This window comes from Telopea speciosissima, chromosome 7, assembly GCF_018873765.1.
Source record: "Telopea speciosissima isolate NSW1024214 ecotype Mountain lineage chromosome 7, Tspe_v1, whole genome shotgun sequence".
Lineage (NCBI taxonomy): Eukaryota > Viridiplantae > Streptophyta > Magnoliopsida > Proteales > Proteaceae > Telopea > Telopea speciosissima.
In genome coordinates this window covers 14,907,587-14,927,488 of record NC_057922.1, presented here as the reverse complement: position 1 = coordinate 14,927,488, position 19,902 = coordinate 14,907,587, and the positions used below count along the sequence as shown (strand labels likewise).

The 19,902-nt window shown below is 38.0% G+C and overlaps 1 protein-coding gene across 2 annotated transcripts; it reads right to left on the bottom strand.

The window, feature by feature from the left end:
- Positions 1-4,386: 4,386 nt before the first annotated feature.
- On the bottom strand, positions 4,387-19,815 carry LOC122666679 (queuine tRNA-ribosyltransferase accessory subunit 2-like). 2 transcript variants are annotated; one of them, XM_043862723.1, is made up of 10 exons: positions 19,550-19,814; positions 18,594-18,768; positions 18,268-18,426; positions 10,867-10,963; positions 10,418-10,488; positions 8,582-8,633; positions 7,424-7,472; positions 7,192-7,329; positions 4,707-4,826; positions 4,387-4,619 (listed from the first exon to the last, which is right to left on the bottom strand). In XM_043862723.1, exons 1-10 carry the CDS (start codon positions 19,747-19,749, stop codon positions 4,484-4,486), a joined length of 1,197 nt encoding a protein of 398 aa, XP_043718658.1. In that variant the 5' UTR covers positions 19,750-19,814; the 3' UTR covers positions 4,387-4,483. The 2 variants fall into 2 exon arrangements, with proteins under 2 accessions (XP_043718658.1, XP_043718659.1); XM_043862724.1 differs by lacking the exons at positions 4,387-4,619; positions 4,707-4,826 and adding an exon at positions 5,649-5,729 and having other exon boundaries at positions 19,550-19,815.
- Positions 19,816-19,902: the final 87 nt, after the last annotated feature.

Genomic DNA, 19,902 nt, shown 5'->3' with positions numbered 1-19,902 from the left:
GAATCAGGCATTTGAGAGGTCATATAATTTAAATGAAAATTGTATTTTCCAAAGAATAGCATCTCACAAAATCACATACTTCCTGTCAGTCTTATTAAGTTGTCTTTCTAGAGCGAATAATTTGCACAATTAACATTAAGTCCTTATGTTGCTAATTCTCAAACCAAAATGAGAGGGACAAAGGGCAAGAGCACACAATGTGCCTTCTAGAATTCCCTAGGATTTTTTTTTTGTTTTTCGATTAGGTTTTCTTTCGGTCCATGTTGAACAGAACTCTTTGCCATAAACAAAGAATCAGATCCCGTTGAAGAGATTCTCTTTTCACCATGAGTGAGGAGAAACTACCATTGTTTTCCTTTTGGCACCTAATAATGACATGTAAAAAAATGCCTACTCTATCTTGCCCTAGTGTAGGATGCAATTCGACTCCTCCACCTCCGCCTACCCTCACTGTCGTGTGTGCCCCACACTCAAGCAATGCGAAATGTACCGCTTTATCCCTACCCGAGCACCTTGCCCGAGCGGGGGTAAGGCGGTACTATCCACCGTGCTTGTGTGTGGGGGTGCACGGTAGTACCGGACAGGCGGAAGTAGAGGAGTCGGATCCTATAGGAAGTCAAAATAGAGATCAAACTTATAAGACTGATTGGGGAAAGAAAAAAAAAAAAAAAACGGTTCCTTATCAGTTTTAATTTTATAAACCAGTTTAAAACCGAAACCAAATTAGGCCAACCAAAACCTAGGGAAGGGGGGAATCGTTTAGTTTTTAATACTATTTTTATTTTTTATACATAAAAATCAAAGATTGAACCAATAATAAACCGATAAAGTACAATAAGAGGTCACTAAGAGAAACTAATAGATAAGCCGTTCGATTTTGGGCAATTTTAATTTTGTGGTGCATATATCAGGTTAGATCAAAATCAAACTAATAAGGATTTGGACCTCAAAAACCAAATTACGATCAATAGTTACCAGTCTGGTCGTTTTAGTTCCAAAATCAAACAAATAAAGATTCGGACTCCAAAAACCAAACCACAACCGATACTTATCAGTCTAGTCGTTTCAGTTGGTTATCGATTTCTTTAACGGTCTCATCATCTTGGTCTTGGTTTTCATATGAAAAAGGGTATAAAAACTGGAATGTAAATGGATAGGATTCGGTTCGGATACCTCTAAACAGATTCAGATGCTGATCGAATTCAGATTTTCGATCATCCGTTTATAATTCTACCTTGTGTAACCTGGACCTTATTTCTATCCTTAGCGGATACAATTTACTCTCAATCCATATCTCTTAGATCATGATTATCTTTTTTTCTTATTCTAAAACTTATTGAATCTTTAAAAACCCTCAAGATCATTATTTACTTAATTTTTTTATCATTAAGTATACAAATTTTTTTTAGATGGATTTTTTCCGAATATCTTTATACGAATAAGGATGTCCCTAAACAGATGCAGATGCGGATCGGATTCGGATTTTCATTTATCTATTTAAATCCCTAATAAAAACATTAGTTTTATTAGGCTTATCAAATTTCGTTCTATTCGATTTTGATTTTATCGGTTTTTTAAATTCAAAATTGAAGCCAAAATGATATGTATGGTTTGATTTGATTTGGTCTGGCTTGGTTTGGTCGATTTTTCCGTCCATGCCGATAAGGAACCAAAACCAAATAGACAAAAACTAAATGCATGATGAAGGGTGAGTGCCTCCTACTGTATATAATCAACTTAGCAACTATTTTTAAGTGGGAACTTTGTCAATTAAACGTGAAGAATGCTTCATCCATAGTTTTCTCAAGGAAGAAGGAAGTCTTCATGGAACAACCAACCTCCTGGCTATATAGATTCTCAACATCCTCAACTTTGTTTGTAAGTTGAATCATGCTTTTTTGGGCTTTAAACAAACACCTAGAGTATGGTATGATCACTTCCATAATTATAGGTTTCGTTTGGATTTTCAAAGCTATCTTTTTTAATACTGCTTTTTTGAATAAGAATTCCTTAAATGGATATGAACTTGAATTGAATATGGATTTACGACTATCTATTTACATCCATAATGTCGTTAAAAGTTAAAACTATTATTTAATATAATTAGATTGGATAACATAGCTTCTAAACGGATTCATATAGTTTTGTCGAATATAGATTCTCCTAAATGGATAGGGACACAAATCGAATACTAATTATCAACTATCCGCTTGCATCCTAAATGGATTCTCCCAATTTTTTTTTCCTAGTCCACAAAATGGATTGGAATCTACGATTCGGGTTCTTTAACCATGAAACAAGGTTACCACATAAAAAATAAAATCATTCAACTGTGTGAACACATATAGGCTGTGTTTGATATGCATATTCTAGAGTGATTTCGTATTCTTGGACAATAAAAAACAACTATTTTTATCAGTCAAGAATGTAAATTCAACCTAGAATGCATACCAAACACAGGCATAGATTCCTCTGTAAGGATGCTCACCTAGAGATCGATCTATGCCTGAGATTTGAGCAACAGTTTCATCAATCGATATATGAAAAAGAAAACACAGGTAAAGTCATTAGTAAAATCAACATAATTTCATTTATTTATACTTAGTAAGAACACTTGGGGGGTGGGGGGGATATAGCTTTCATTCATATTATCTCTGTTCGATCAGTTCATACTCTTAGCAGCAATACTGTCCACCTGGGCAACAATAGTGACGTGGAGGGATAATTTTAGTTGCCAGTGCAAGCTTTTCAGAAGCACAGCATTTCATATTATCATGGCAGCAACCTTGACCAGGTGCACTGGAGGGGATAACTCTACTACCATCTCCTCCTGGAACCAAGATTAGTGCAAAGAAGAAGAATATCACTAGCTTTTCCATCTTTCTTTCTTAGTAACTCCAAGGAGGCATGGATGGTCATACTTATATACTACTGTGAGAGTAAGTGTGAAACCTTCAATCAAGATTACTACTATGTCATTAGCGATGAAAGAAAACAATATCCACAATCCCATTTAAAATCATGTGACCCTGGTCAAACAAGATTGTGAGAGACACTGTTTATATCATATTTTTGGTATATTTCAGTCAATAGAGGAATAGACCAAAATTTATTTCAGTCAAGATTAGACCTGTCAGTCAATGATTGAAAACGGCCAGTGACTAAAACGGTCAGAAAACAGTCAATGACTGAAAACTGCAAAAAACGTTTAAGTGATTGAAAATGGTGAAAAAAAAAAAGTTTAAGATCGAAAACAGTAAAAAACGATCAATGATTGAAAACGGTCAGAGAGACTGACGAATTGGCTGGTGCTTTTCCACCTAAGTAAATCAAGGTATTGATATTGCATTGGCCACATTGGCCGACATGTGTCCATACCGCCAGTACCTGATACCGATGCAATCCCGATATGGATCGAGAAAATCACCCAAAAAGCGGTTTGCTTTTGATACGATTCGATTTGTATCTTATTGGTACCAGTAAGGACATAAGAAAGAGAAAAAGAATGCTAACTGGTTGAGTGGTTAGCATGGTTCCTGCACCTTGACATAAAACAATGTATTTATGTGCAAAAAACCATTCAACACCCAATGAAATTGAAAATCACATCCAAACCAATGCCTTTGTGCGCACTTTCATTAACTATCATGCTGCAGGGGCTACACAACTGGTTGGCGTTCTCTTGTCCATATAATTAATACCATATAATAAAGTTTAAGGGGAAAAGAACGGTACTTGCTCGCATGGCCAGCGTGGTTCATGTGACAAGACACAGTATCATCCTCTCTCCATGTTTAAATCAAGTACCGCCCTACCTCCAAGGAAAAGCAAAAATCCCACCCAAATAGATACTTGTGCATGTGTTCCCATTGGCCAACATACATGTGCAGGCTCTGGAGGCCAAGGGAGTGTTCTCTCGTCCTAGAGTTAATTAGTACCCATTAATCAATTGATGGATTTTTTATTTTATTAAAAAAATAAAAGGAAAAGAACCTAAAAGACAGCTTGGCTTTTGCCCCACAAACACATGAAGTGCAAATACGCATGTGTGAATATTGATGTGGCCAACATTATTCTTTTCTCTCTCTTATTATCGAAATCTTAGGAAAGCAAACAACCCACCTCACTGTGAGTAAGAATCACATTTTTATTCCATGAGCTATGAACCTTCAACCATGATTACTGTGTGATTATATGTCTTTCTTTTTCCTTTTTCTTTTTCTTTTTTTAATCAGCTGGCATGCCACATTTATCATATACCTTGAGCTTGTTCGTACTAGCAACCTCTTCAAAACATTTAGGAATTTTTCTTCAACAAATTGTGCACTATATATTAATTTAATAGCTTTCTTAATCAACATTTTTTAAAGTTAAAAAAAAAAAAATTTAACTGCAGACAGTTTGATTGCACCACATCCATGCTCCTCTGCATTTTGCAAACACAAGACGCCATCTCGAACGCTTATGTGAAGAACAGCTTTGATCACGAGAATACAGAAGCTACCACTAGATGGTCTCGCCTACTCTCTATAAACCTTTGCCGGAATAGATCAAACTCACCCTCCTTGATTGCGTCCCTTATCAACCGGAAGAATCCCAGATAATGATGAGTGTTATGTCTGCAAAGTGTAAGAAAAATTGATCTCAGATGTAAACACAAAGAATATAAGTAGCAAAAATAACAAAAAGATACAGAGAACTATTACATTTCTAGAAGAATCTGAGCCAGCATTTCATGAACATTCAGCAGGTGGTTGACATAGGCTTTGGTGTGATTCTGACATGTGTAGCAGCTACAACCTTCAACAATTGGAGATGTATCTTTCCTGAACGGTAACCAACATTACAACCAGAGTTAATTTAATGGTTAAAAATGCTTGTCGTATTTCCATACTATGTCATCACTGCAAACTTGAAACAACAAAGCATATATACCAAAATGAGACAGTAAAACTGATAATAATACAAATGATGTTTTCAGATCCCCAATGCAACAAGTTTATATGATTTATTCTCTTCCCCCCCCCCCCCCCAACTTTTTCCTCTCTCCCATTCCCTTCTCCTTTGTATTTTTTAATCATTTCATGTTATAAGAAAGTTTTAATATTCCAATAAACCTTTTAGAGAAATATTGGCTTCAATTGCACCTTAGTTTCTTCCAATATTGATCATATAAAAGACAATCAAGGGTGTTAATGAAGACTATCAATATGTGAAGTGATTCTTAGAACACTCAGTATCCACCAAGTAGACTTGGTAGAACTTCTAGTATACAGATATCAAACCTAAGATATGACGGTCACTTTCAGAGCAACTTGTGAAACCTCTGGAAACCTTTCTAAGCACAAGAAGTCACACCAGAACAATCATCAGTATTCAAGAGAAATTTTCTCCCTGAAATAGATACTACAAGATGTTGAAACCATGACGTATCTCGAGACCTTTATTTGCTTTGAAGATGCGCTTGTTGAGGTAGATATCATGTTTTCAAATTTATGAAAGATCCTCAATTCTAAATCTGGCATTGCACTATCCAAGGCTCACAATACAATGAAGTTTCGAGCCAAAACTATATTTTATTCATATAGTCAAACCTAACTTCATTTTGTTAGCAAGACACAGAATTTCTCAATCCTAAGCAGTGGCTTCACATTTCAGAAGTCCAGCAATTCCATCATCCATCATGAGGCATTCGAACGTCCCATTCGCCTTTTGCATCAGTCAACCACCTGCTACAAAATAATTGACTTGAAAACTTTTGGACTCTGGCTCCATTATCTAGATCAATTTCCCAAGCATGTTATCAGAGGGGACAGAGAGAATTGCAGAGAAGGGGCGGAGGGGGGGAGAGTTGCGGGGAAGGAAGAAGAGCGAGAGTGTTGCAGATAAGAGAGGGGGGGGAGAGAGAGCTGCATAGAAGGGAGCAGGCGAGAGTTGCAGAAAAAGGGGGAAGGGCAGAAGAGAGAATTGAAGAGAGAGAGAGAAGGGGGTTGCAGAGAAGGGTGCAGGTGAGAGAGAGATTCTAACTTTTTTTTTTTTATTTTCTCTCTCTGATTTTTATGCCGATCCAATAAAGTTGATCGTTAGGGGTAGAATCGGCCAATACCAACCGATCCGGATTGAAATCCATGATTCTGGTACTTAAACCTTGTTCACAAGATTGTGTCAGTGTGGATAAGTACAAGGACAAATAAAACAAACAAGTCACTGGGAAATTTAGGAATCAGGATTTATGGGTGAATCGTCAGGATTTACTGTTATTATTTTTGTTTGTGCGTGTGCGAGTTTTGTTTCATAGAACAAGAAATAAAAAATAGATTAACCAATGTCAAGAAACCAGAATCAGATTGGTGGCAATTACACATAGAAGGAACCAGCAAACTGTTAAGCTTGAAATACCAATTATAAAAGAATTTATACACCATTCTGGAGTCTGCTTGCTAAGAATGGCCAAAAACTCGTCCCACTATGCTTATTAATTAATCTTAATTCTCAAACCTTAGAAAATTGAAAATTTTGCGGTCACTTGGCACGAAGGAGGAAAAAAAAAAAAAAAAAAAAGAGGAAAAACCAATTTTCATTCTCCCTGATCATGAAACAAACTAATTTCCAGAAGTGCAAGCCTTCAGTCCCACTAGTGCTAGAATTATTTTCTTGGTAACAGCCCTCCAAATCCAAAGTCATCTCAGATCTCACTCATGAAATTTTAAGGAGTTTTTACCTTATGGTTTTGTTGGTGATTGAAAAGCCACACCCAATTGGATTTGTACATTTCCTCACAAAAGCAACTAGACTGTATCATATCTACCAGGCCAGATTTGGCCAACAAAATCAGGCAATCAAAAGTTGAATCATTTGCCAACAAACCAGAAGTAACATTCACCGTCATTGAATAAGGAGTAAAGTGCATACAAGATAGAGAAACTGATTCTTTCTGTCAAAAGTGCATATTAGCATAAAAATCACATCTAGAATTCCACACCATTTGCAGCAAGCATAAGCAAACAGAAACATTCCTAAGATTGAAGGAACCACATGTAGCTTATGGTATAGTCGGTCAGTGCCTAGATACCATCCAGGAGAGATCAATCGAGTAATCAGTAAATAAGTAGAGCACAGGGAAATCAAACAGACAATATCTCAGAGAAGCTAAAGAAGTATATTGTAAATTTATCAGATATTATTAGTCACCTGTAAATTGTTGCTCGTAGATTTATCTTTGTGTGGTCACTGCCTATATCACTGAACTGTGAACCAGAAACATGACTGTCAGTTCCATCCAGATGAAAGGTGAGTGCAAATCCTCCAAGTGTAAGATGGTAAATGTACCTGTCAAATTGTTGTTGAGTTCCTCAGACCAGTGGTAGATGAAAGCAATATAGAAATAAAGTAAAGAGATTACAAACTGGACCAAGGTACATACGTCGAGTCAAAGAGATCAATCCCCGCAGCAACTCCCTGCAAGATCTCCTCTGAAATGAAAATAAAAAATAAAAAAAAAATTTGTCCACTGAAGGGAATATATTGACAAAATTATACAAATGCAATACTTCCAAGTACAAATATTTGGCCAAAGCAGTAGAAATGAATAAAAATCATATTTGTGTACGACGGCTGTAGATTATAACTTTTACATGCACTAGAAGTCTAGAACACAAAGATTTAAGTATTGGTATCGGGTATCGCATCGAGGGTGATTTTAAGAGATGTATCATACCGTATCGGAGAGACGTAAGATATGCTAAAGATAAGAATGGAAATGATCAAGATATGCATAAATGTGCATCAACTTGGTGCAAGGATTTGAGTTGTTTCTACCTAATCTAGTGATGCATACCCAACCCCCCACCCCCCCCAAAAAAAGTAAGAAAAAAAGAGATTTGAGCACTAAAAAAGATAAAAGATATCTGCAACTTTACCACTTCTTCCCGTAAATCTGTTTTGATCCGCGATTAGAGCACTATAAATCCCTAAAACTTGTTGAAATGGTGAAAATTAGGATTGTTTTTTATGTTAGATGATTTCCACTAACTCATATTGAAGAGAAAAACAAACAGTCCTGTATATGAGTGTATCCACCCATATTGGTCAATACAATGTTTTTTTGAAAAATAAGTATCATAACAATACCCACCGATACCAATACATATCAGACAATATGATACTTATGACCCTTCTAGAAACTACATAAATAACAATTCTACTACTATCCCTGTAGTAATAGAACTATAGAAGCACAAAAATGCCATCATAATTCTCAGTTCACTTAATTGACCAAAATGGTACTAAGAACTGATGCAAAGGTGAGTAAATATGATTCATGACTGGGTGAAGTCTCTAAACTGTAACCTCACTTCATTAAATAACCTGAGATACATTGTATTGTTGTTTAATCATCAGACACAATTTTTTATTTATGCATACATAAGGCTACAAACAGAGGAACTTAACATGGAGGGTGCAAAAGTAGAATGAGAATGGAAAAAGGAAACCTTTTGAAATTTTATATGCACAAGTGTGTCAGTGCTCCGGAAAGCATTAAAATTAACAGTGAAAAAGGTGCAAGAAACAGTGGCATTACCTGGAAGTCCAAGCCCACAAACTTGGCGTGGCCTTTCATCAGGTAAGACATCCTGGTTTAGATGGAAGTATTAGCTCTCTAAAATCATGATATAAAAGACAAATTTTCAATCTAAAAAATTACCTCTATAACATGGTGAGTTGGTAACAACATACATGGTGAAACACTTGAATATTCAAATGGACTACCGGTTACATTTATTTGTTTCATGGATCAAAACTTACGACCAGATAATTACTTCTATATTTGGCTCCTCTTTTTTTCTTTTTCTCCCATCATAATTGACCTAATGTACTAAGTGCCACAACATGGAGTGGGAGGCTGAAGTGCATATCGTGAATACAAGAGAGCACACCAATTTGAGAAACAATATATAAATTTTCTAGCATACTGCATTAGCGTGTGCAACAATACATGCATGCTATGTTTTAAAATACAAAAGCACACCAATTTGAGCATTTGGCTTCAAGAGAACACAGAGTGGAGTAGAAATGTTGCTGCAGGTCTAAATACACTGGACATAAAAATTACCACCTACTCATCCATAAGGTTCTTAGGTTTCTCAGTTCCTGATTTTTTTGTCAAGAGAATCACCAATGCAAATAGTTAAAACAAGGGTTTCTGGCTCTTTTCTCATTTTGGTTGTCTGAATCCATATCCTCAAGTAGAATTATTTTACATCCATATCAGGGTCAGCTACATGAATCCTTTTGCTGTCATCTCACATTATCATGAGGCTTATCCTCCATATGTCATGAAACCCTTTTCCAATAACATAAGCCACCTCCTTTTCGGCTCACTATTTTCCATTATAAAATTCAACTTGTATCATAGAACACCACATCAAGAATGTCTCCTATCTCATATTATTTAAAGACTTGGGAACAATGAAATAAAAGGAAACATTTAATCCAAGTAGAAACTGCACTATCTATTTCCTATTTAATTTCTCAAAATCCAAGGAATTACCAAAGTTAGTTTCCAAACTTAATGCTACTCTACGTTCCATAAAATGTATAATAAATATCTTATTTTAAATGATCTTAGGAGCTGCAGTACAACTTATTAACAAGTTCATGAGCTGGCCAGTATGGGCCTCATAAAACCCACATGCCGATCTGCTTAAGACCCACAGTTTAAAGGTCAAATTTAGGTCAAACTTCTGGCCATTCCAAATTTCATTTGAAAACCCAAAAAGTTACAAATCTAGGCCGGCAGCTGGAAGAGTGCTGGACGAAAGCAACAATTTCAGCTTTCTGGAAACTTCTTGTTTGTATTAGATACTTGTAGGGAACTCCCATCATGAGCTTGAAATAATGAATATTCATTTCCCATGACTAAAGGGTTTGATTAGATTTTTTATGATGATCAACCTTCTCTCCAACGAGTTGTGTTGCCCAATTTTCCGAAATGGCATAAGAACCCCTGCTCAATACCTACAATGGGATCATATGATTTCAGTTTCAATCCTAGGGGATGACCAGCTATACAATGAAAAGAAACCTGATGTGAGCTTGAGAAGGAACTTTCAGAATTCACAGTTAAAATTTTTTGTGCCAGTTACCAACTTGACAAATCCTTTTATCAGCAGTCCAGTAACGTTGACGGTTATAATGTAAGTAAAAAAGTAATATGCTAAAAGTTAATCCTACATGGTACACTCTCCAATTAATAATACACAAAAAACTAGTAACCTCCAGTCCTGATATTCTCACAAATGTGGCTTCTTTTTGGATGCTACATATCAAAATACAAAAACGTTTTTGGGATAGGCATAAGATTCCAAACAAATGCTAAATATTTAGGTATACATAGCATTAAGGGCTCGTATCTTACAGTAACAGCATTAAGGAGAGCAGAGCGTTCATCCATACTCTCTCCAAGCCCAAAACCACCAATCCAGAAACCTGTAGCAAGCTATTTCTCAGAACTTTTAGCAAAGCTAGGTAGAGAAAATGCAATCTAGATCGATACACCATAATTAAAACCTAACTGGTTTTCATATTATCAAAAACCTAAGGGAGGATGGAATTTCATACTTCATGGGCCCAGAACAAACATAGAGAGGACAAGAACAGAAGAATCTGAGCAGCTCATTTTCTTTTTAACTTTTTTCCTTGAGAATGTACCCAAATCAAACAATCAAGATGGTAAATGACCTACAGAGACTTATTCGTCCCCATTACCATGAAAAAATAGTACAAATAATATAGCCATGATATTAATTTCAAACACAATTTCAATAAGAAGATGGCATATTCAAAAACTATGAAGAGCTAAGTAACCTGATACATTTCGCCTCACTACTTCTTGAGCACAACAACGACGTTCTTCTACACTGGAACCTCCAACAATAGCCCCAAAAATTGCTCCTCGATTTGTCTATAGGTCATGAAATAAACTGATGTCAAAAATCAAAGTTCCAGAAGACAAATGAAGTGTGTTCCTAAAAGAGAAAAATCTGTAGGTCAAGAAAAGATAGCCCTAAAGCAGGATTTAACACTAGGAAAAAATTCACAAATGAAGTACTAGTGACATCTAAGATTGAAAATAATAGGCCCTAGTGCTAGAAGAAATTTGCGTTAGAAAAAGTAAACAATGAAATCCTTTAAATCATGAAGTCCTGACTTACAACTTTAAGCTTTCAAAACTAAGTGTTGCTGATCCCAGTGTTCCCAGGGCTTAGAAATGAGAAAGAAGAAAATATGAATATCCTTACCAATACTGCAGGTATTTCAGGGCTGGTCACTTAATAATGGGTATCATGGAACAAAAGAGATTTTACAGAATTTCAAAATACGGAGATCAAATAAACAGCCCCAATAGCACTGGCAAGACTCCATCCATTAGATATCTCAAAATCAACTTAGCAAGAGTAGACAAATGCCTGATTTGCATCAGGTGGGCTCAAGCTCAACAGGTTTCCAAACAAAAAGATTTATGAAAGAACTTAAGTTTTTATATCATGCTATGGAGGACAGAAGGTTAGAAATGGTGGATTTGATCATAGTTTCACCTTAAACTCCCACTCCCCGCGTGGAGACATGAGGTGAGTAGTTCCTCCTTAATGCATGAAACCGTGGCAAATCTCTCAGCATTACATCCCAAAACTCCAAAGATCTAAGAGTTCCTTGAAAGGGTAAAGCTAGTTGTTTCATAGTCCAAGGTTTATGTCACTTCCAAAATGAGTGAAAATATTCCTTGTAAATCTCAATTCACATCAGTTCCAGACAGTCTTCTTTTTATCACTTCACCCATATGACAACAAGCTTCTAGTGAACTAATGAAGAAGAAGAACCAAAAATTAAATAAATAAACAACATTTTTTTTTAACTCAAGTGTTGCATAAATCCTCATTGGCCTTGCAAACTCCATAGTTATCATCAAAATATCGAACATGAGGCATATTGGGGCCCAGAGTTAGATAGTTTTTGTCATAGATCAAATCACAACACACACCCCCCCCCCCCCCCCCAAAAAAAAAAAAATTCTTAAATAATCAACTAAATATGTTCATCATAACCATGAAAAATAGACCAGCTTGTCTAAGGCCCTCTCTGAGGCACAGAGGAAACCCTTGAGATTGCCATTTGATTATAACAAAATATTGGACCAAGGTTAAACAACTTATTATCAACCCCTTACAATTTGACCACAAATCTTTAAAGTATTGGCTACTTTAGGATGTCAGAAGAAATAATCCTTTTCAAGAAAATAATGAATTACATTTTCTTATTAAAAAACTGATTTAGAGTTTACAGTTTCAAGATTGAGGTTTAAGGTCCCAAAGGCAACTAGTGAGAAAGAAGAAAACAACTGAATATAAATGGAAGCAGTTGTCTACATGGGCCAAACATAGGTAGGATCTCCGAAACAAAACTGAAGCTAAAAATAATCTGCAGCCAGAGAACTAGAAGAAGAACCGAGAGAAGGAGAAGAAGGAAAAACTGAGAGAAAGAAGGCTTCTCACGATTTAGTTGAATTAGCTAAATCGTGAGAGACAGATTTATTTATAACATAACTTAATTGAATTACAATATGAAGTACCCAAAATACCCTTAAGACATAAAGCTAATTTAGAACTAACTAGAAAGCACAATAAGAGACATAAACAACCCCAAACACCAAAACACGATAATCTTAACACTCCCCCTCAAGCTGGAGCATAGACATCACCTTTGGAACAGTCATTTGCAAACTGTGGTCGAAACAAAACTTTGGTAAACATATCGCCGAGCTGAAACTGGGATCGAACAAAAGGGGTAGTAATCAACTTCTTCAGAACAGCATCACGAACAAAATGACAGTCAACTTCAATGTGCTTAGTTCGTTCATGAAACACAGAGTTGTTGGCAATGTAGATAGCAGCCTGGTTATCACAGTACATCTCCATGGGCTGATTACTGGAATAACCAAGCTCATGAGCAAAGGAACGAACCTACATCAATTCAGCAGCTGTGTGAGCCATAGCTCTGTACTCAGCCTCTGCACTGGAACGAGCAATAGTAGTTTGGTTCTTGCTCTTCCAAGTAACCAAGTTACCACCAAAGAAAGTACAATAAAGTAGACTTACGATCACCATCAGAACCAGCCCAATCGGCATCAGAAAATCCAACAATGCTAGTGTGTCCATGACGGCGATAGATAAGCCCCTTGCCAGGAGCACCCTTAAGATAACGTAAAATACGACAAGCAGCCTCCCAATGAACTTCCTTAGGCGTCTGCATGAACTGACTGATAACACCCACAGCAAAAGAAATATCAGGACGAGTAACTGTAAGATAGATAAGTCTACCGACCAGGCGTCGATACTGGTGTGGATCACCAAAGTCTGTGTTATCAGAAGCACCAAACTTGACATGAGGATCCATAGGAGTATCAATAGGTTTACAACCCATCATACCTATCTCATCAAGTAAATTAAAAACATACTTCCGTTGGGACAAGCTTAGACCACGAGAACTGCAAACAACCTCGATGCCAAGAAAGTACCTGAGGTTACCTAAATCCTTAATCTGAAAATTGTCAAGTAGATATGTCTTCACCTGTGCAAACCCAGAAGCATCATTACCAGTAATAATAATATCATCAACATATATGGCTAAGATGACCACATTAGACCCCTGTCGTCTAACAAAGATAGAGTGATCAGAGTAGCACTGAGAAAATCCACAACCAACAACAACACTACTAAATTTATCAAACCAGGCACGGGGGGACTGTTTCAGTCCATAAATTGCCTTGTGAAGGCGACAAACTCGGACACTATCCTCCCCCTGAGCAACATAACCAGGAGGTTGCTCCATATACACCTCCTCCTACAGGTCACCATATAAGAAAGCATTCTTCACATCCATCTGGAAAAGAGGCCAGTCAAGGTTAACAGCCAAAGAAAGCAAGATACGAACGGAATTCAGCCTCACAACAGGAGAGAAGGTTTCAAAATAATCGACCCCATAGGTCTGGGTAAACCCCTTGGCAACCAAACTGGCCTTGTGCCGCTCCACAGTACCATCGTGATTGTATTTCATCGTGTACACCTAACGACACTTAACAAGATCCTTACCAGGTGGGAGATCAACCAAAGACCAAGTCTTACGAGAGATGAGAGCCTCCATCTCCACATCCATAGCATTTTTCCACTCAAGGTGAGACATAGCAATGGTATAAGAAGTAGGAATAAAAGTAGAATGTAATGCAGTAGCAAAAGCACGATAATGAAGAGGAAGATGAGAAACAGACACATAGTTGGCCACAGGATAAAGAGGACGGTTAGTGCAAGCACGAGTACCTTTTCTCTGAGCAATAGGGAGATCATCAACGTTAACAGTGGGATCTGCAGGCAAAGAATCAGCTGGTGGCGGTAGAGTTGTGGCCGTAATAGATTGAACTGGGGGCAGCGGCTGCTGTTGGTGAGGACGCACATAAACCTGTACAGGCGGGGCAGCTATCGGCAAGGGAAGAGGGGCAGGGGCAGCAACCCAATCAACGGCATCAAAAGGAACATCAACGGAGGAACCAACAAAATACGGGGAACTCTCGAAAAAGGTAACATCAGCAGAAATAAACTGTTGGCGAATAACAGGGTCAAAGCAACGATACCCCTTCTGGGTACGAGAATATCCAAGAAATAAACACTTAACAGCCCGAGGAGATAACTTATCAAGCCCTAGGCGAAGCACATGAACAAAACACTGACAACCAAAAACACAAGGAAGAGAGAAAACAGCCCGATCAGGAAAAACTAGTTTGAAAGGAATTTGATTATTGAGGACAAACGAAGGCATACGATTAATAAGGAAACATGCTGTCAGCACCGCATCTGCCCAATAGAGTTTGGGAACATGCATATGAAACATCAAAGAATGAGTAACATTTAACAAATGGCGATTTTTGCGCTCTGCCATACCATTTTGTTGGGGTGTGTAAAAGCAACTAGTTTGGTGAAGAATACCATTGTCAGAACAAAAACGAGAGACCTCACGCTGAATTAATTCAAGTGCATTATCAGTACGCAAAGTCTTTAAAGAAACACCAAAATGAACTCGAATTTCATTATAAAACTGTTTGAAGACAGAGACAAATTCAGATCGATCCTTCAAGAGGTACAGCCATGTCATATGAGAATGATCATCAATAAAACCAACAAAATATGAAAACCCTAACCGACTTTTGACCCTACAAGGACCCCAAATATCCGAATGAACTACCTAAAATAAAGAAGTACTCCTAGACTCTGGACTCAAAGGAAAAATAGTACGATGATGCTTGCCAAGCTCACAAGCTTCACACTCGATACGGGAGACAAACTTGCAACTGGGAACAAGGTGCTGCAGCTTAGATAGAAAATGATGTCCTAGCCGATAGTGCCAATGTAAAGGAGATACGCCAGAGAAGCGAGCAACCGCTGCAAGGATGTAGTTCTCGATCAAAGTAATAGAGGCCTCCCTTCTCATACCCGCCACCAATCTTCGTCTTTGTTGCAAGATCCTGAAAGACACAATAAGAAGGGTGAAAGCTTATGGAACAATTCAAATTTTTAGTTAAATGACTAACAAACAAGAGGTTAAGAGGAAGCTTGGGAACATGAAGAACATCAGCTAAAGATATGTTAGAAGACAGAGCAACTTTCCCATGACCAGTGACTAGCATAGAGGATCCATCTGCAATAGAAATCCGAGATGACATAGAAGTCTGTGTGGAAGATGAAAACAAAGTAAGCTTACCAGTCATGTGAGAGGATGCTCCTGAGTCAATGACCCACGGAGAGGATGAGGATGCGAAACAAGCAGTAGTACCTGAGTGGGTAAGGACAGCTGTAGATGTAGAAGAAGAAGCCTCAAGTTTTTGGACTCATTGTAAGAGTTGAGAGACTAAATCATTAGAAGAGGTACCACCATTAGTAAAGGATCTCGGGGCAGGGTCGGAAGAGTGCACAGAATCAGTCCCTCCATCAGATATGGCAGAGTTTGCAAATTGCTCATGGGCCCACTGTGGTTTGCCATGTTTGAGCCAACACTTATCAACAGTATGATTAGACCGATTACAATGAGTGCACCATCGAGAACTAGTATCAACAGAACCAGAACCAGCAGTGTTAGATGTAACCCCACGACCTCCAGAACCAGCGGCACTACCGCGCCCAAAAGTAGAACCACGACTGCGAGAAGAAGTACCACCACCACCACGGCCACGCCCTCCAGTAGAAGTGAAAAGGGTAGAATTATCTTTGTTGGTAGGAGCTGAATCAGACTTCACCACAGAAGGGGATAAAACTCTCTGGATCCGACAATATGCTTCATTCATAGAGGGGATCTTCTCTCTAGTCAACAATTGATTTTTGACGGATTGAAGATCAAAATCTAGCCCAGAGAGAAATTGAGCAACCAAAAATTCAGATCGTTGGGACTTAATTACAGCAGCATCAGTAGAGTTAGGCTGGTATACATTGAGTTCTTCCCACATCCCCTTCAATGAACTGTAATACTCACCAAGGGATTTTCCATGTTGTTTAAAAGAAAAGAATTTCTCATAGACATCATAAATTCGGGACAGATTTGTATCTTGAGAGTAGCTCTCTTTAAGTTCGTTCCAAACACCCTTGGTAGTTTTATGAAACATAACATTGGAAGCAATGGAGGGTTCCATGCTATTCCAAAGCCAGCAAAGAAGGGTTGCATTCTCAGCCTTCCAATCATCATATTTGTCATCAGTGGAATCCACGGGTTCCATCGTAAGATATTTCATCTTCCGGCGAGCAGTGACATAGACCTCAAAGGCTTGAGACCAAAGTAGATAATTAGAAGCACCATTCAGCTTCACACTGGTAATCTGAATATTAAAGTTGTCGGTAGAAGACTTAGCATCAGCCCTTAGGGAAATAAAAAGGTGCAAACTCCAATGTCGATAACAGCCCAAAAGAAAGAAATCTTTGATCAGGGTAAATCCGATAGCCTTGAAGAATAGGGCAGAACAGCCCAATACAGAAGTATAGTCTTTGATAAATATAACCAGCAATAGTGATGTATAATCACTAGAAGTCCAGCCACAAGAATGAAGAACAGACCCCAGAAGAAAAACAAATCGATTTCCACAGGGATTTGGAATATTGATTGTCAGGGTTTTAGGGGCAAGCAAATAACCAATCTTCAAGGACTTCGAACAGCAGCAGGAACATACACAATCAGTTGCAGCATAGCAGGAGACTCTAGTCCTTCATGAATATATGACTAGAGTTCAGATCAACATAGGCAGCATAGGTTGCTGTAAACCACGATAAACAAAGGGGTGAAAAAGAACCTTCAAAACAGCAGCAGCAAGATGAATCTCGTGGATCAGAATTTATTGCTCTGATACCATGAAACAAAACTGAAGCTAAAAATAATCTGCAGCAAGAGAACTAGAAGAAGAAAGCAAAGAAGAAAGAAGAAGAACCGAGAGAAGGAGAAGAAGGAAAAACCGAGAGAAAAGAAGGCTTCTCACGATTTAGTTGAATTAACTAAATCGTGAGAGACAGATTTATTTATAACATAACTTAAGTGAATTACAATATGAAGTACCCAAAATACCCTTAAGACATAAAGCTAATTTAGAACTAACTAGAAAGCACAATAAGAGACATAAACAACCCCAAACACCTAAACACGATAATCTTAACAATCTCCACACCTACTCATTGGGACTACCTTATCTGCCACATAGCTTATCAATTAGTCTTCAATTATTGTAAGCATATTGCCAACGTTGACCCCTGTCAATGTAAATTTCATCTCTAAAGAATCATAGAATATAAAAAACAATCTTCACAAAACTAGTCAATAGTCAATACTTGGACCCCTATCTATTTAATGGTCAGGATGACAAGATCAGCTTTACATCAGTTTAATGGCTGAGTACAAGGGGAAGAGATTCAATAGATGGTGTGCGATATGATTCAGATGGAACACAAAATTTGACATTTGGATCCAAGGATGTTCCAGCTTTCTGACAATGGGATCAGCCTCCATGTGGCAAAAATACGGTCTCCATTTAGAAATTGCTTTGCCTAAATAACATTCAATGCAAATTTAGGCAAAAACTTGAGGTTGTTTGGTTAAGAGTGATTGGATCTCATACTAGAAACAAAAGCTTACAGGTAAGGAAAAAAGAATAAATGCCTAGGTATTGAACTGATATATTGTACATACCAGGTTTAAGGCAATACAGTCATCAAGCCAACGTACAGTTCTATCCACCGAAGTCTTGTTCCTCTTTTCAGAAACCCATGCAGGCACCTCATCTGCCAAACTAGCCCATATATTTGGTTCCAGCGAAGAAATCAGTTCCATGTATTCTTTTGGCTTTATCTGCACAATAAAAGTCCAGATGCGAACATGCTCAAGACATTTCTACCAGAAATACAAGGAAGTATACTACCCAAGTAAAGGTCAAGTTAATGCTTATCAAAAAAAAAAAAAAAAATAAGTAAAGGTTAAGTTAATGATATTTAGAAACAACAACATGAAAGCATTACCAATCGGCGACCACAAGGTGTCTCAAAAGAAGCTCCAATTTTGTTAGTTCCATCACAGTCTGGTAGGCATAAAATAGAATCCCTAGGGGCAGCTACAAAGCCATACTCAGTCAATCTTACCATCTGGTGCAATCCCCCAATATTTGAAATTGTTTTTGATGAAGGGCACTCTAAGCTGAAGGAAACACAGTGTTAAAAACAAGTCATCAGCCAATATATATGCAATTTTTTTATTTTTAAACCTTGATAGGCAATGCCAAAAATTTCTGCAATCAGAAAATTTTAGAACAAACACAAATGGGTGACAAGGTGAACCAGGAGCCGCAAGAAGTTTCTGAAACTGCCCACGCATAAAGAACAGAGCACACATCTTCAACTTAGATTTTTCTAAAACTCCTTGATGTCATCCTACAACTACGAGTCTAAGAGACAACATCTTCCAAAAACTCCTTGTATGTCACCAACTCACCAAGTATAGATTACCACATAGGGTGTTTCTTTCTATCACCTCTTATCAAAAATAAAAATTTTCTTTCCATCACCATCGTAGGCAACATCTGAACTGTCATCTATGCATAATAATTTAGGCTCAGTTTGGATCATGGATGTTCACAACTTCACAGTGGTGTTGCAGCACCAAAGCCCAAATCACAAACACCTTATGAGCAACCCACCAGTGGTCCAATTTCCACGTGGCAGTCGGGCAAGTGGTATGCCCCACCCAATTGGTCGTAAGGACCAGAACTCCCATGACATGAACTAAGATTGGTGGTGTTGTTGACCCTACAAAGTCCAAATCACAAACACCATATGTGCAAACCCACCACTTTTACACAGTGGCACCTGGCTTCCACGTGAGCAAGCAAGAGGACAGAACCCACCATTAGTGGGTCCCACTCAGCGTCACCGTTGTTAATTAAAGAGTAGAAGCATCAAAGGCTGTACAATGTACTTACAAATGGAGAGGGCTTGTTTGGAGGAGATGAGAATCAGGAGAAGAGAGGAACTGAAGGAGATTAGGAGCAATGAATACGGGCAGACCCTTTCTTGTGGTGAGAAGAAGGGCAGGTGTCTCTATTGGGTTCGGGCAGCTGCTCAGTTGGAGGACCCCTGCCCGTGCTCTTCCGTTGCTCCATGCTTTCACTGCGAACTTCATATTTCAGTATTCTTTTCAGTTTATGGAAACCCTAGCGGTTCCTTTCTGACAGAGAAGAGTAACAGCTTCTCCGTACGCATCCTTTTATTGGAAACTATTGGGAAAGTGACGATGACAGATTCCCGTGTTTCCAACTCTGTAGCGCTGATAGGT

Coding starts and splice junctions, on each gene's coding strand:
- LOC122666679 (XM_043862723.1), bottom strand. CDS start 19,749: ATGAAGTTCGCAGTGAAAGCATGGAGCAACGGAAGAGCACGGGCAGGG. Junction 18,769..19,549: donor CAAACAAGCCCTCTCCATTT/GTAAGTACATTG, acceptor TGTTTCCTTCAG/CTTAGAGTGCCCTTCATCAA. Junction 4,827..7,191: donor CTACGAGCAACAATTTACAG/GTGACTAATAAT, acceptor GTTACCGTTCAG/GAAAGATACATCTCCAATTG.